This window comes from Giraffa tippelskirchi, chromosome 4, assembly GCF_054371585.1.
Source record: "Giraffa tippelskirchi isolate mGirTip1 chromosome 4, T2T-mGirTip1v1.2.pri, whole genome shotgun sequence".
NCBI lineage: Eukaryota > Metazoa > Chordata > Mammalia > Artiodactyla > Giraffidae > Giraffa > Giraffa tippelskirchi.
This window is the reverse complement of record NC_137278.1, coordinates 107570741-107585621: the sequence shown is the minus strand read 5'-3', so window position 1 is coordinate 107585621 and position 14881 is coordinate 107570741. Positions and strand designations below refer to the sequence as shown.

Sequence of the window (14881 nt, the reverse complement as noted above, 5' to 3'; positions counted from 1 at the left end):
GTTTAGTTCTTTGGCCCATTTTTTGATTGGGTCGTTTATTTTTCTGAAATTGAGCTGCAGGAGTTGCTTGTATATTTTTGAGATTAATTGTTTGTCTGTTGCTTCGTTTGCTATTATTTTCTCCCGTTCTGAAGGCTGTCTTTTCACCTTGCTTATAGTTTCCTTTGTTGTGCAAAAGCTTTTAATTTTAATTAGGACCCATTTGTTTATTTTTGCTTTTATTTCCAATATTCTGGGAGGTGGGTCATGGAGGATCCTGCTGTGATTTATGTCAGAGAGTGTTTTGCCTATGTTTTCCTCTAGGAGTTTTATAGTTTCTGGTCTTACGTTTATATCTTTAATCCATTTTGAGTTTATTTTTGTGTATGGTGTTAGGAAGTGTTCTAGTTTCATTCTTTTACAAGTGGTTGACCAGTTTTCCCAGCACCACTTGTTAAAGAGATTGTCTTTTCTCCATTGTATATTCTTGCCTCCTTTGTCAAAGATAAGGTGTCCATAGGTGCGTGTGTTTATCTCTGGGCTTTCTATTTTGTTCCATTCATCTATATTTCTATCTTTGTGCCAGTACCATACTGTCTTGATGACTGTGGCTTTGTAGTAGAGCCTGAAGTCAGGCAGGTTGATTCCTCCAGTTCCATTCTTCTTTGTCAAGATTGCTTTGGCTATTTGAGGTTTCTTGTATTTCCGTACAAATTGCGAAATGATTTGTTCTAGTTCTGTGAAAAATACCATTGGTAGCTTGATAGAGATTGCATTGAATCTATAGATTGCTTTGGGTAGTATACTCATTTTCACTATATTAATTCTTCCAATCCATGAACACGGTATACTTCTCCATCTGTTTGTGTCCTCTTTGATTTCTTTCATCAGTGTGTTATAGTTTTCTATATATAAATCTTTTGTTTTTTTAGGTAGATATATTCCTAAGTATTTTATTCTTTTTGTTGCAATGGTGAATGGTATTGTTTCCTTAATTTCTCTTTCTGTTTTCTCATTATTGGAGTATAGGAATGCAAGGGATTTCTGTGTGTTAATTTTATATCCTGCAACTTTACTATATTCATTGATTAGCTCTAGTAATTTTCTGGTAGAATCTTTAGGGTTTTCTATGTAGAGGATCATGTCATCTGCAAACAGTGAGAGTTTTACTTCTTCTTTTCCTATCTGTATTCCTTTTATTTCTTTTTCCACTCTGATTGCTGTGGCCCAAACTTCCAAAACTATGTTGAATAGTAATGGTGAAAGTGGGCATCCTTGCCTTGTTCCTGACTTTAGGGGAAATGCCTTCAATTTTTCACCATTGAGGATAATGTTTGCTGTGGGTTTGTCATATATAGCTTTTATTATGTTGAGGTATGTTCCTTCTATTCCTGCTTTCTGGAGGGTTTTTATCATAAATGAATGTTGAATTTTGTCAAATGCTTTTTCTGCGTCTATTGAGATAATCATATGGTTTTTATCTTTCAATTTGTTAATGTGGTGTATTACATTGATTGATTTGCGGATGTTAAAGAAACCTTGCATTCCTGGGATAAAGCCCACTTGGTCATGATGTATGATCTTTTTAATATGATGTTGGATTCTGTTTGCTAGAATTTTATTAAGGATTTTTGCATCTATGTTCATCAGTGATATTGGCCTGTAGTTTTCTTTTTTTTTTGTGGCATCTTTGTCTGGTTTTGGAATTAGGGTGATGGTGGCCTCATAGAATGAGTTTGGAAGTTTACCATCTTCTGCAATTTTCTGGAAGAGTTTGAGTAGGATAGGTGTTAGCTCTTCTCTAAATTTTTGGTAGAATTCCGCTGTGAAGCCGTCTGGTCCTGGGCTTTTGTTTGTTGGAAGATTTCTGATTACAGTTTCGATTTCCGTGCTTGTGATGGGTCTGTTAAGATCTTCTATTTCTTCCTGGTTCAGTTTTGGAAAGTTATACTTTTCTAAGAATTTGTCCATCTCTTCCAGGTTGTCCATTTTATTGGCGTATAGCTGTTGGTAGTAATCTCTTACGCTCCTTTGTATTTCTGTGGAGTCTGTTGTGATCTCTCCATTTTCATTTCTAATTTTGTTGATCTGATTCTTCTCCTGTAATTTAAATTTGAGGGAGTTTTAAAGCTTCTTTCATTTTAGTTTGTAGCAAAATTTTCCTTTAAAAAGTGGATGTTATTGAATGCTTCATAACTAATTGCTTTCTTGTTGGCATAAATATACAAAAAGCTATGTATGAATGATATATTAATTTTTTGGAGCATTTGCAAAATCCTGAAATGCCTATTATTCCAAAATCCAGCTGCATGGATTATTTTGAGGTAAACATGAAAAATATATGTGTATAAACAAGCAAATAAAGGAAAATGGTTTAATCCATTGTACAGAGCACAGGGGAGAAGTTAAAAAAATATTACATCAATTGCCCAGAGCTAAGTTAGGAAACTGCTAAGTCGTTTTAGTCATGTCTGACTCTGCCACCCTATGCACCATAGCCTGCCAAGCTCCTCTGACCATGAGATTCTCCAGGCAAGAATATTGGAGTGGGTTGCCATTTCCTCTTCTAGGGGATCTTCCTTACCCAAGGATTGAACCCAGGTCTTTTTGCAATGCAGGCAGATTCTTTACCATCTGAGCCACCAGGGAAGCTCAAGTTAGGATGGGGCCCTAAAATAGGTATGAATTGGAAAGCTTAGTTCTTATTTAGAACAAGAAGTAGAAGATAAATGGGGAAAAGATGTTTTTGAGTGAGGAGAGAATCATTATTTGTGGCTGTTTAAAAAAAGCTATTTACTTAGTGTATAGTTGCAAGCCATAAAAACAAACATTAGGCATTTAAGTCCTTGGCCATTCTGGGCCATCTATAAGAATGGCAAACCTTGGAAATAGACATTCAAAAACTATCTGATATCCTCGATGGCAAACTTTCAAGTCCCTTAAGGATATACAAAGATCTGCTGTTATTTGCAGATCATGTATCATTCTCTAGGGCTTCTCTGATAGCTCAGACAGTAAAGAATCTCCCTGCAGTGCAGGTGACCTGGGTTCAATCCCTGGTTCAGGAAGATCCCTTGGAGAACGGCATGGCAACCCCCTCCAGTATTCTTGCCTGGAGAATTCAGACAGAGGAGCCTGGCGGGCTCCAGTCCATGGGGTTGCAAAAGACTGTTCCACAATCACACCATTTCAAGGAGGAGATGGATTTTGTCTGGATCCCAGCTGGAATACTAGCCTTCAAGAAATCCAAGAATTGATCTAATCACCTTTACCTAATATCCTACACTACTTTTATTGTGTTAACCCTTTTTCACTGAAACAGATGCCTCCAACACAAGAGAGCTTATCCTGTTGTAAAACCACTGGGATGGGGGAACCTTTTTTCCTGTACCAATGCAGAGCTACTCACTATAAAGATGGCCTTTAAACACTTGGAGCATAGGCCAATGACCCCGTGACCATAATGTCTGATAACTCTGGCCTGGAATAACTCTGCAAAGGCAAATAAATATATAAATACATATATTAATTAATTAAAATAAATAAATTCACACTGTGCTAGAATACATTGGGCCTTCTTTTTCAAAGATAAGATTATAAAAATATTTATATTAGGTAGTCAGAAATGCCAAGCTTTCATGTTAATCTTTCCCTTGTTCTGAGTTTCTAAAAAGTTTAACCTAAAGCAGTCTGAGTCTGAATCTACAGACCATCTCAATAAACTAGAGAAAAATACAATGCAATAAGTAGCAAAGATTATCTTTTAGAGATTCTATCTGGCACTCCTTCCATACAAGTCCACAACTTCAATTGGAATTACTAGACTGGATTAGAAGAAAACAACAGATAAGTATAATTAGCAAAGTACATTGAAATTTCATAGCTTTCCTGGCAATGCCTGAAGAAATAGATGATAGTAGAGACTTGAGACACCTGCCTTTGCTGAGAAGCAGCCCAGGGGTTCTCTGAGACCAGGACCTTTTCTTAGACTCACATCTGGTCATATCTTTAGTTTATTGCTACCGACAGGATATGTGTCCATTCTTGCCTGGAAAGTCCCATGGACAGAGGAACCTGGTAGGCTACAGTCCATGGGGTCGCAAAGAGTCGGACATGACTGAGTGACTCCATTTTCACTTTCTAGATAAGGACACGTTGCCTGGGTGGTCCAATGGGCAAACTATTCCCATGCCCAACTTGAAGTCCATTAGAAGACCATTATTCAAATTTTATAAGAGATCTACACTGTTCCAGTGTGATGTAAACTTTCAATGCCTGCCACTTTGGTCATAAAGGAGGTAATCCAGCTCCATGGACTGACAATCAAGCAATTACAGCTTGTCGGTAAATTCTTTTCTTCAAAGTTCTCCATATGCAGACTCATATAATCTGTATATTGTCCATGGAACAATGGCCAAAGTACATCAAATGGATGTTGATTTTTCTATATTATACAACCAGAATAACTAGGACACTTGTTATAACTCCTTTCACTTTTACTCCATCCTTATAACATTGAGAAATGTCATAGTTCTGGCTTCTGATTCATATCCAGACATCTACACGTTTCCAAGTAGACTTAAATAGTCTATCCCAATAAGCTAGAGAAAAATACAATGCAATAAGCAGCAAAGAAGATTATCTTTTATAGATTCTATCTAGCACTCCTTCTGATTCACCTATTTGTCTTTGTCAAAAACTTCATGACTACTTCTTGGACGTATTCAAGGTCGAGGTCAAGGACTCTGTCGTTCCCTGCCTCAAATTATCCCTGTATGTACAAAGCTATCTCGATTTATATCTCTTCCTGTGAAAATCAGTTGGTCTCCTCCCTTCACTTTCACATCTTGCACTTAAAGGACTAGCAACCACAAACACCATTAACCCTTTTTTGAGGCTGATATTGTGTAGCTGTACCAATCCTCTCATCTTCCCCAAGATACCATCTTCCTTCTGATCAGGCCTCCTTACTCACGTTGGTATCTGACTCACAGTTTGCTTTGCAGTCAAAATTTTGCCATCATCTACAAATTTGGGACCTAGATGGTTACAGTATTCAATAATTTGGTCTCTATGTTACTGGATATCTTCACCATCATAAAACTTCCTAATGCTCCAAAACTGTCACTTTTGTAGCCACATTCTAGATCTTGTAATCTCCTAAAACTTCTTTACTTCTGAACTCAGAAAAATCACATATTCCACTCATTGACTGCAATCTCCTATCATACTTCCAGGTTGTTAATTCATTTACTCCTGTCACACTTGTCCATTAATTTCACTGGTTCCACAAGTCTACTTTCTCTCCTATTTTTCTCCTTATCATCATGTTGTCTCTTCTTGATCCAGTTTAGATTCATCACTTTGCATACTCTTGAGCTAAAAACTTGACACTCTCTTGCACTATTTTCCTTTACAGCCAACTGGCAAAACCCTAGTGTTGGGAAAAGTGAAGGAATCTTACTGTCTGCATGCTCCATGCCTGCTTCAGGGCTGCTGGGTGCTGCTGGAGGAAAATCATTAAATTAGGTAGAGAATATTTCTATCATTCTCTATTCAGCTTCCTCTCTCATTTTCCATAACAACTATTTCAAATCTTCCCAGTCCTCAAAATTCTCGTTTCACTGTCTTTCCCTTTATTCTTAGGACATGATGTATTCTACTTCACAAAGAAACATAACAGCCCCTAGATTGGAACTTGAGAAGTTTTCTGTCACTAAATTTGAGAAATATACCTACCCCTTCTTTCGTTCCTTTCTGGTACAACTGAAGAATTGCTCCTCATTCTTTCTAAGGCTAATCTCTTTTAAACTCTTTTCTCAGGGACTTGTATCTTTACATATACACTGCTTTTATTCTTCATAAAGAATTACTTTTATTCTGTATTAGATCCTTCATGTCAATATTTAAGTATGTTCACATCTTCTCCATTTTAAAAATGAAACAAAATAAAAACAACAAACAGTTCTACGTTCATTTCATCCTAGTACCAATCTCCTCTGCTCCACAGAAACAGCTTTTCCTATGTTTACCAAAGAACTTCTCTTCAGATCTGATATTTTTAAGTCCTGACTTTGCTTGACCTCTTAGAATTCAAAATTATGGATAAATTTGTCCTTTTAAAAATATTCTTTCCCCACACCTTAGCTGATCCCATACTCTTCTGCCTTTTCTCCTACCTGTCTGGCTACTCTTCTTTGGTTACCTCGCCCACTTATGTTTCACTAACCACCCTTAAACATTGGCATGACATTCCCCAGGGCCTCTTCTCTTCTCAGTCTGTGCTCTCTTGCTAAGCAATCTCATCTATTCCCATGATTTAAATTACCCTATGTATTCTAGCACTCCAAATATTTGTTCTATGCCATTCCTCACTCATGAGTTTCTGACCTAAACAACCACCTGCTCACTAAACATCTCAAGATGAGTATTTCACAGCCAAGCCAAAGTCATTATGTATAAAATGGAACTCATCATCTTTCCTCCCAAAAGGTTCCTTGTTCCCCTTTGTAGTTAATGCCAATACTATTCGTGACTGAGTCATAAATTTGAGAATATTCCTTGACTATTTCCCCTCTTGGATTATTTAAAACAATGAACTACAAATCTTATTATTTACATTTTCTAGCAATTTCTTGAATACTTCTCCAATCTCAACCAAGACATCTTTTGTTAACGTCTTTTTTCCAAGCCCATGATTTCATACCTGCTTTTACAGCAACTCTTTTCTATTTAAAATACAGATATTGGGTGTATTTGGTTAATGTTGTGTATTTTTTTTTTAAATTTCTTTCCCAACAGTCTACAAGTGTTTTCAGGATGGACACAATGTAAATAATGTGGAATTCTATTGCTTAGTTATTGTTTAAATGCACCTACTATAAACGTATTTAAATAAATAAAAGATCCTGCAGACAGACGCAACATGTCTAATAACAACCAATTTCTTTTCCTCCACCCTACATCTCTCCCTAGCTCTGTTAATAAAATTATCACTTTAGTTTAAATTCTAATGCTCATCTTTGACTGTACCCCCTTCAATATCTAAATTCAAAGCTAACCTAATTAATGCTGTTTTATTTTACTTTGCTGTGTTTTGCTTAGAAATGTATAATTTTTAAATTTTATTATTTTTTTGATCATACCACAAGGCTTGTGGGATTTCATTTCCCTAAACAGGGACAGAACCTGTGCTCTTAGCAATGAAAGTGTGGAATCTTAACTGGAGCACCAGGGAATTCCCAGAAATGTATACATTTTTACCCTTGAAATTGAAAATAATCACTAGGAAATGACATATGTAAATACTGCTTCAAATTCACTTTTTCTGATACATTATAAGCTATCCTAAGCTTTATATATCCTCTATAGATTCTCTATAGATTTTATCCTCTAGATTCTTTTCTTTTGTTTATTATTTTCTTTTCTCTGATTATTATTTCTGTTCCATTTATTTTCTGTTCTTTAGGTGCACTAATTTATAGATTTATCACCCTATATGATTCCTTTCTTTTTCCGTATATATTTTTACTTCTATTCTCCATCTTTGTGTTATGAAGATTTTCAAGATTGTCATTGACTCATATTTTCCTTATCGCCAAATCTATTTTATTCTTCCATTCTGTACTAGCTTGCTGTGGCTACTTTAACAAATTGCCACAAACTGGGTGGTTTAAAACAGTAGAAATTTGTTTTCTCAGTTCTAGAGGAATGAAGTCCAAAATCAAGGTGCTGTCAGGACTTTGCTCCCTTTAAAGTCTCACACAGAAAATTCCTTGACTCTTCCACCTTCTGGTGGCTCCAGGAGCTCCTTGATTTCTGAATATATCACTTCAACCTCTCCCTCCACAGTACATTGCCTTTTTCTCTTTTGTGTGTCTAGTGTTGAATCTCCTTCTCCTTCTCCCTTATGAGGATACAAGTAATTGCATTTAGGTCCCACCTGAATAACATAAGTGCCTCCTCTCATGATCCTTATCTTAAACATATCTTTTGCCATATAAGGCAGTGTTCACTCTTGCCATGTATTAATAAGTTAATATTCACAAGTTCTGTGAATTAGGACCTGTATACATCCTTTAGTGGAGGGTCACCATTCAGTCCACTACACATTCTAATTTTCAATTTGGCTTTCTTATTTTCACTCCTACTAAGTATTTTATAAGACTGTGATGAACTGATTTTTCTACCAACTATTCTTAAGAGAGATAGCTATGACTGCCTATTTTGAGTGCATATCAAATAAACCTTGGGCTGAGGTGCCTAATATTTGAGCCAACTTAGATCCTTCATAAGTAGACTTTCCAATGTCTGTGTCAAAGAAAAAAATAGTTGTAAAAATTTCAAGACAAAGAAACCTATGGGATAAATGGGTGGAAAGAAGGGTAATCCTAACATCTAGTAGGTTCATCTTATCACTATAGTCATGGCACTAGCTATCTCTTTTACACATAGTAATATATATATATATGTCAATGCTTCTCTCTCAGTTCATCCTACTATTCTTCTTCCCCTACTGTGTCTACAGGTCACTGCTATTACTAAGGTTAACAAATACCTTCATCTTATCAAATGGAAATATCATCTTTCCTTCCTCATTTTTCTTTCTCATTCTTTGAGGAGTATCTCAAACAGTTAACCACTTTGGGCATCATGACTCATGCTCTTCACGTGGATTCCAAGTATCCTTACCCTTAGCATTGTTTGGGCTTCCCTCTTATCTTATGAGCCTCTTCACTCTCCTTTGTCAGCTCTTTTGCCTTAAGTTGAAATACTGTATTGCTCTAGATTTTAGTACTTAAATTAACTCACCAAACTTCCTCTTCCATAAGGTGATCTCATTCATGACTGCAATTCATTTCTATGTCAGGGCCTTTATAGCAGCAGTTTACTTCAAACCATTCCCAGAGCAAATTGCACTTATCTCACATGCCAGCAAAGTAATCCTCAAAATTCTCCAAGCTAGGCTTCAACAGCATGTGAACTGAGAACTTCTAGATGTTTAAGCTGGATTTAGAAAAGGCAGAGGAACCAGAGATCAAATTGCCAACAGCTATTGGATCATAGAAAAAGCAGGAGAGTTCCAGAAAAACATCTACTTCTGCTTTATTGACTACACCAAAGCCTTTGACTGTGTGCATCACAACAAACTGTGGAAAATTCTTCAAGAGATAGAAATACCAGACCACCTTACCTGCCTCCTGAGAAATCTGTACGCAGGTCAAGGAGCAATAGTTATAACCGGCCATGGAACAATAGACTGGTTCCAAATTGGGAAAGAAGTTCGTCAAGGCTGTATATTGCCACCTTGCTGATTTAACTTATATGCAGAGGACATCACGTGAAATGTCAGGCTGGATGAAGCACCAGCTAGAATAAAGATTGCCAGGAGAAATATCAATAACCTCAGATATGCAGATGACACCACCCTTATGGCAGAAAGTGAAGAGGAACTAAAGAGCCTCTTGATGAAAGTAAAATAGGAGAGTGAAAAAGTTGGCTTAAAACTCAACATTCAAAAAACTAAGATTATGGCATCCAGTCCCATCATCTCATGGCAAATAGATGGGGAAACAATGGAAACAGTGACAGACTTTGTTTTTTTGGGCTCCAAAATCACTGCAGATAGTGACTGCAGCCATGAAATCAAAAGACTCTTGCTCCTTGGAAGAAAAGCTATGACCAACCTAGACTGCATATTAACTTTGCTGACAAAGGTCTGTATCATCAAAACTATGGTTTTTCCAGTAGTCATGTATGGATGTGAGAGTTGGACCATAAAGAAAGCTGAGTGCTGAAGAATTGATGCTTTTGAACTGTGGTATTGGAGAAGACTCTTGAGAGTCCCTTGGACAGCAAGGAGATCAAACCAGTCAATCCTAAAGGAAATCAGTCCTGAATATTCACTGGAAGAACTGATGCTGAAGCTGAAGTTCCAATACTATGGCCACCTGATTTGAAGAACTGACTCATTGGAAAAGACCCTGATGCTGGGAAAGATTGAAGGCAGGAGGAGAAGGTGATGACAGAGGATGAGATGGTTGGATGGCATCATCGACTCGATAGATATGAGTTTGAGCAAATTCCAGGAGTTGGTGAAGGACAGGGAAGTCTGCCGTGCTGCAGTCCATGAGGTTGCAAAGAGTCAGACATGACTGAGCAGCTGAACTTAATTGAATAGAAAACCAATCCATATACTAAAAGCCTAACCCAAGATACAAGTCTATAGCCTGTACTACAGAAACAGTCTCTAACTGTGCTTATTTCTCTTTGTACCCTTGTTTTCCTATACTGCATTTTCACCATAATAGCAAGAGCAATCTTTTATTGTTAAGTTTTCTTTTCAAAGGACTTCTCTTGTGGCTTAGCTGGTAAAGAATCCGCCTGCAATGTGGGAGACCTGCACTGGATCCCTGGGTTGGGAAGATCCCGTGGAGAAGGGAAAGGCTATCTACTCCAGTATTCTGGCCTGGAGAATTTGATGGACTGCATAGTCCATGGAGTCACAAAGAGTTGGACACAACTGAGCAACTTCCACTTTTACTTTTCGTTTCAAATCATAGTTTGAGATCATGCCAATTACTTGCTTAAAACTTTCCCATGGTTTTGCCATTGTGTAGAATAAACCCCCAAATCCTAACCTGGCCAATGATATTCTATTTGGTTTAGTTGTCACCTAACTTTCTACCTCTAACCACAATTATTTTAGCTCTACCACAACCCACTCCAGTATTCTTGCCTGGAGAATTCCATGGACAGAGGAGACTGGTGGGCTTCAGCCTGAAGGGTTGCAAAGAGTCAGACATGACTGAGAGACTAACACTACTCTCTATATCCTATAGTAGTTATTCCCTATTTGTTTATTGTGCTGTTTTTATGGCATATTTCATTATTTAATTAAATATCACTTGTTTATATGCTCACTTGTAAGGCTCTTCCACGACTGCAAACCAAGTATGAACAGTCTTTATTGTTCTTGTTAGTGGACAGATCAGAGCCTTGTACATAACTGCTGAGTGCACACATGAAGACTATTCCCTCAGAGGAACTTCTTCCCTCCCTGCTACCCTTGCTCAGTTTTCTGTTTGAATTTTCAATACCAATCGGTAGTTAACTTTTAAGAGCTATTCCATGTAGTTGATATCATCCCAATGCTTCCACTTTGTAGGACTGAAAGAGGCCTAAAAAGTTCTGTCATTATTCGACATTCCAAATTTGTTTTTCATGGCTATATTCAAAGTCAGCAAATCTTCCATTTAGGAAGTGGCTTTCTGAATCTAATTTGACCTACACTCACAGCTCTGTTGTTTTTCCTTTCTATGGGAATACAATCATCAATTAACAATCATTGTTCTGTTTTCCTTTCTTTTTCTGGCTTAGTCTCAGAAGCGTTTTATTTATTTATTAAGAAGTTCCTTCTCAATCCTAGCATGTAGTTAATTTTTCTTGGCATGTTGATTAGGATATTTTCTCACTTCAATTATTCATTTTAACAACATTATTTATAGGATCCTATTGACCTGTAGGAAAACTTGAGGCTTTCCAATAAAGTTCTCTAGAAATAGAGGCTATTTTGGAAGGTAGTTATTTCCCATCATTGGAAAGTTTTTGGGTATAGGTAAATAATTACATGGTAAATGTTAAGAATTCAAGTTTCATATGGATAGCTTGACTAGAAGACTTCTGAAGTACTTTTCCACCTCTGAGTTATTATGATTCCTTATATTTATGAGATTAGCACCAATTAATAATGCAACCTCCAGAGGATAGTCAGTTAAAAGAGTCCTTCATGTTATAAAATTTAGGTGCTCCTGATATAATTCTTACAACATGAATTTCAACATATCTTATTTTCATTTTATAAAAATATGGAAATAAACAATTTTAGAAAATAATTTAAATCCTAATTAGCCTAGGTACTGTGAAATAATACCAAACTTAAAACTCCCTTTGGAAGTAATATTTGGCTATCTACAGGTAAAATTAGTATGCCTAAATTATGACTCATTTTATTATAGAATTAAAAGTATTTCAATATAACTCTTTAATTGCTATCTTATAATTAATTCTTTTATAGTTCACAAAGACATTTAGAAGAATATGTTGAAAACTCAGTCATATGGTGCAACCAAACTTCTAGGGAGGCTGGAATCCTTTAAAAATTCCCAATTTATTTTTATATTCTTCAAAAAATGTAAAGCAACTTACCCTGGTGCATAGTTGCATATGAAAAGTGCTGCTTGTTTAATACGCCCAATTCTTGAACATGGAGTAACAGCACAACCAACTTTGTAAGACCTGTCCCAAACAAGCTAAAATAAAATTTTCAAACAAAACATACAATTTAATTCTAAACATTTACTCTGCCATAGTATAATCAATAGTATATTCAATACACATAGAACTTTAACCAAGCCAATTCAAGGAATATGAACTATTCTTTATTTGGATGCAGGCAGAAAATTATCATGAATTTAGTTAAGCATTTACAAAACTGTAATTAGAGAAACATGTTAATAGGTTCTACCAATACTGTATTCTTAGGATAAAAATTCTGAGAAAAACTGATCCAGAATAAGGAAGAAGAATCAGTTTTCAACATTTTGTTAAATCTGAGAGTTCCAGGTTATTGGCAGAGAGGAAAAGGGAAATGAGAAGAGAAAAAGCCTTGGAAGAATGGAAGTCGTGAATAGAAAGAAGAAAAAGAGAAAACAGTAAGATTATAGAAGAGAAGGAAAAGAAATACAAGAGTAGAAAGTAATTGAATGTTGCAGAATTTTTCTTTTCTTTTATTGAGGAAATTCTATTATAAAGTAAAATGAAGTCTGGGCTTTTCATTAAAAAAATGAGTAAAAGAGCTGGTTCCTATAAAACAATTTCTTGCAAGACAGGTCTTGGAATGAAAATAGGAAAACAATTAAAGATATTCCAGAAATAATTCCTGAGTGTCTTTAATTGTCCCGATACTTTTAAGTGAAGAAAGAAAAAAATTGTTTTGTTAACCTCTGTGAGACAGGAAGAAACCATTTGTTTTCCTTTTCTCTATAACTCTTAGCAATTTTAAAAGTGTGTGACTCCAAAAGAAATAGAGCAATGCATTAAAAGAGTAGAGATTAGAATGTCTGCAGCATTTGAAGTTAAGTCAAATGCAGGAGATGAAAGTGTCTAGGAAACTAGATTTAAGGAGGAAAAAATACAGAGGAGTAGGTCAGGGAGGAGACTTGGTTATTTTACTCAAAGTACTGAAGTCATATAAGGGAGTTTAGCTTTGACATGAGTAAGATAATAGAGAGCCTCTCATTTTCTAGAAGAAAGAATTGATCAAAAATTTTTTTGAAACATGATTCATTTGATGGAACAGAAAGACAAGTGTTCAACATGAAAAAATTCTAAAATTTTAAGTTTTACATCAGAATCAACTGATTGAAAAATAATCATCTTTTAAATGAGCTTGGAAGTTAATTCAATAGCTTCTTGATTCCTGATAACAAATATTTATTGAAGACCTAAAAAATGTCTTGCTGATGTGTTGAGAATACATGGATGAGAAGACAAGGTCCCTTCCCTTTGCATAGTATTAGATTCATATATTAGTGATTATGAAAAATGTAATATGTAAAATAATAAATGTATGCACAGGAAATAAAAAGTGGTTCAGTATTCCTGGAGTACAAAGTATAAGGGTGAATTGTTAGATATGAGGCAGGAAAATAATACTATGTATTTGCAATTAAAATGTTTTCATACATACATATGCCATAGTATGTGTACTGATTCATGCAAAAAAAAATCAAGTCTCTTATTTGTGTTTAAATAGTCAATAAACTAGAACAAATTTTTATTTGCTGTTTACTTCCTTTTCCAGCATGCGTTATTTTAGAAAGGTACCTTTCATCTTTGGGTATGGAGATTAGATTTACTATATTTAAAGGAATGTTTTAATTGCATAGTTCAAGCAAATAGAAGAAATTATGAATATTCAGAAGATTAGGACTGATCAGAATTTTGATTCTACTAGAGGTAGCAATTTTACCATTTGAATTTATTTATAAAATTGAAACAATCAATAAAAACTTAGTAGTAAAGCAATTAAGGAGTCTACTGAATTAATAATATAAAATTAGATACCTGTAGATAGTTAGAACAGTTATCAGAGCAACTGTTCACTTCAAAATTGTACTTTTTCCTCTGCTCAAACCAACTTCTGATAGCAATACTTGCAGTAAATTCATTTTCAGGGCCGACCCATATATTTTCACCAATACCATTAAATTTAGGATGGGCCATATATAGTTCTTCTAAATGAGTATTACGCTCAAAAACACATTTCTTCCCCCATGCTCTAGCAGTCCGTGACAAAGCTACATCCCAAGTCTGAAAAAAAATGCAAAAGGCAAAGAAAACAAAATAATAGTAACGAAGGCTTTTTTTGTGCTCTAAATTATTTTCCTTGAATTCTCATAGTTAGATTTAAGGAAAACAATTCTTATTTTGTGCCTATGAGTCTCATTTGTGGAGTTTATTAAGGAGGAAAAGTGTTTTGAGATAATTATAAATGAAACAACTATTTCCTGAGATGAAGGCCTATGCATATTTTGTAATTAGAAAGTCAGATTGTTAGATGGTGCAAATGATTATAATACTCTTACCTGTAGTCTATTCAGAAAATGCATATTTTTAACCTCATGCCTTTTATACATAATAATACAATAATTTAACATATTTAAGAACTATTTGTTGAGCACTGATTATATGCAAACTGTTGTACTTTGACGAATAAAATGAAGTCAACATAAATTTTGTCCTCTAGTTGCTTATTGTTATTAGAACAACCTGGTATAATACATACATATATATATATACACATATATATATATACATATACATATATATAATTTTAACA

General features: G+C 35.3%; 1 protein-coding gene across 8 annotated transcripts in view; it reads right to left on the bottom strand.

The window, feature by feature from the left end:
* Nucleotides 1–14881, bottom strand: part of GLIPR1L2 (GLIPR1 like 2) — a 46407-nt gene that overhangs the window by 15720 nt on the left and 15806 nt on the right. For 6 of the 8 annotated variants that reach the window (XM_081596457.1, XM_081596450.1, XM_081596451.1 and 3 more), the window contains exons 2-3: nt 14107–14352; nt 12187–12290 (exon numbers count right to left, since the gene is read on the bottom strand). In XM_081596457.1, the coding sequence (XP_081452583.1) occupies nt 12187–12290; nt 14107–14352 (350 nt within the window). Of the gene's footprint in view, nt 1–5298; nt 9349–12186; nt 12291–14106; nt 14353–14881 lie in introns of those variants that run through there. The other 2 variants (XR_014083690.1, XM_081596456.1) reach the window with 2 other exon arrangements.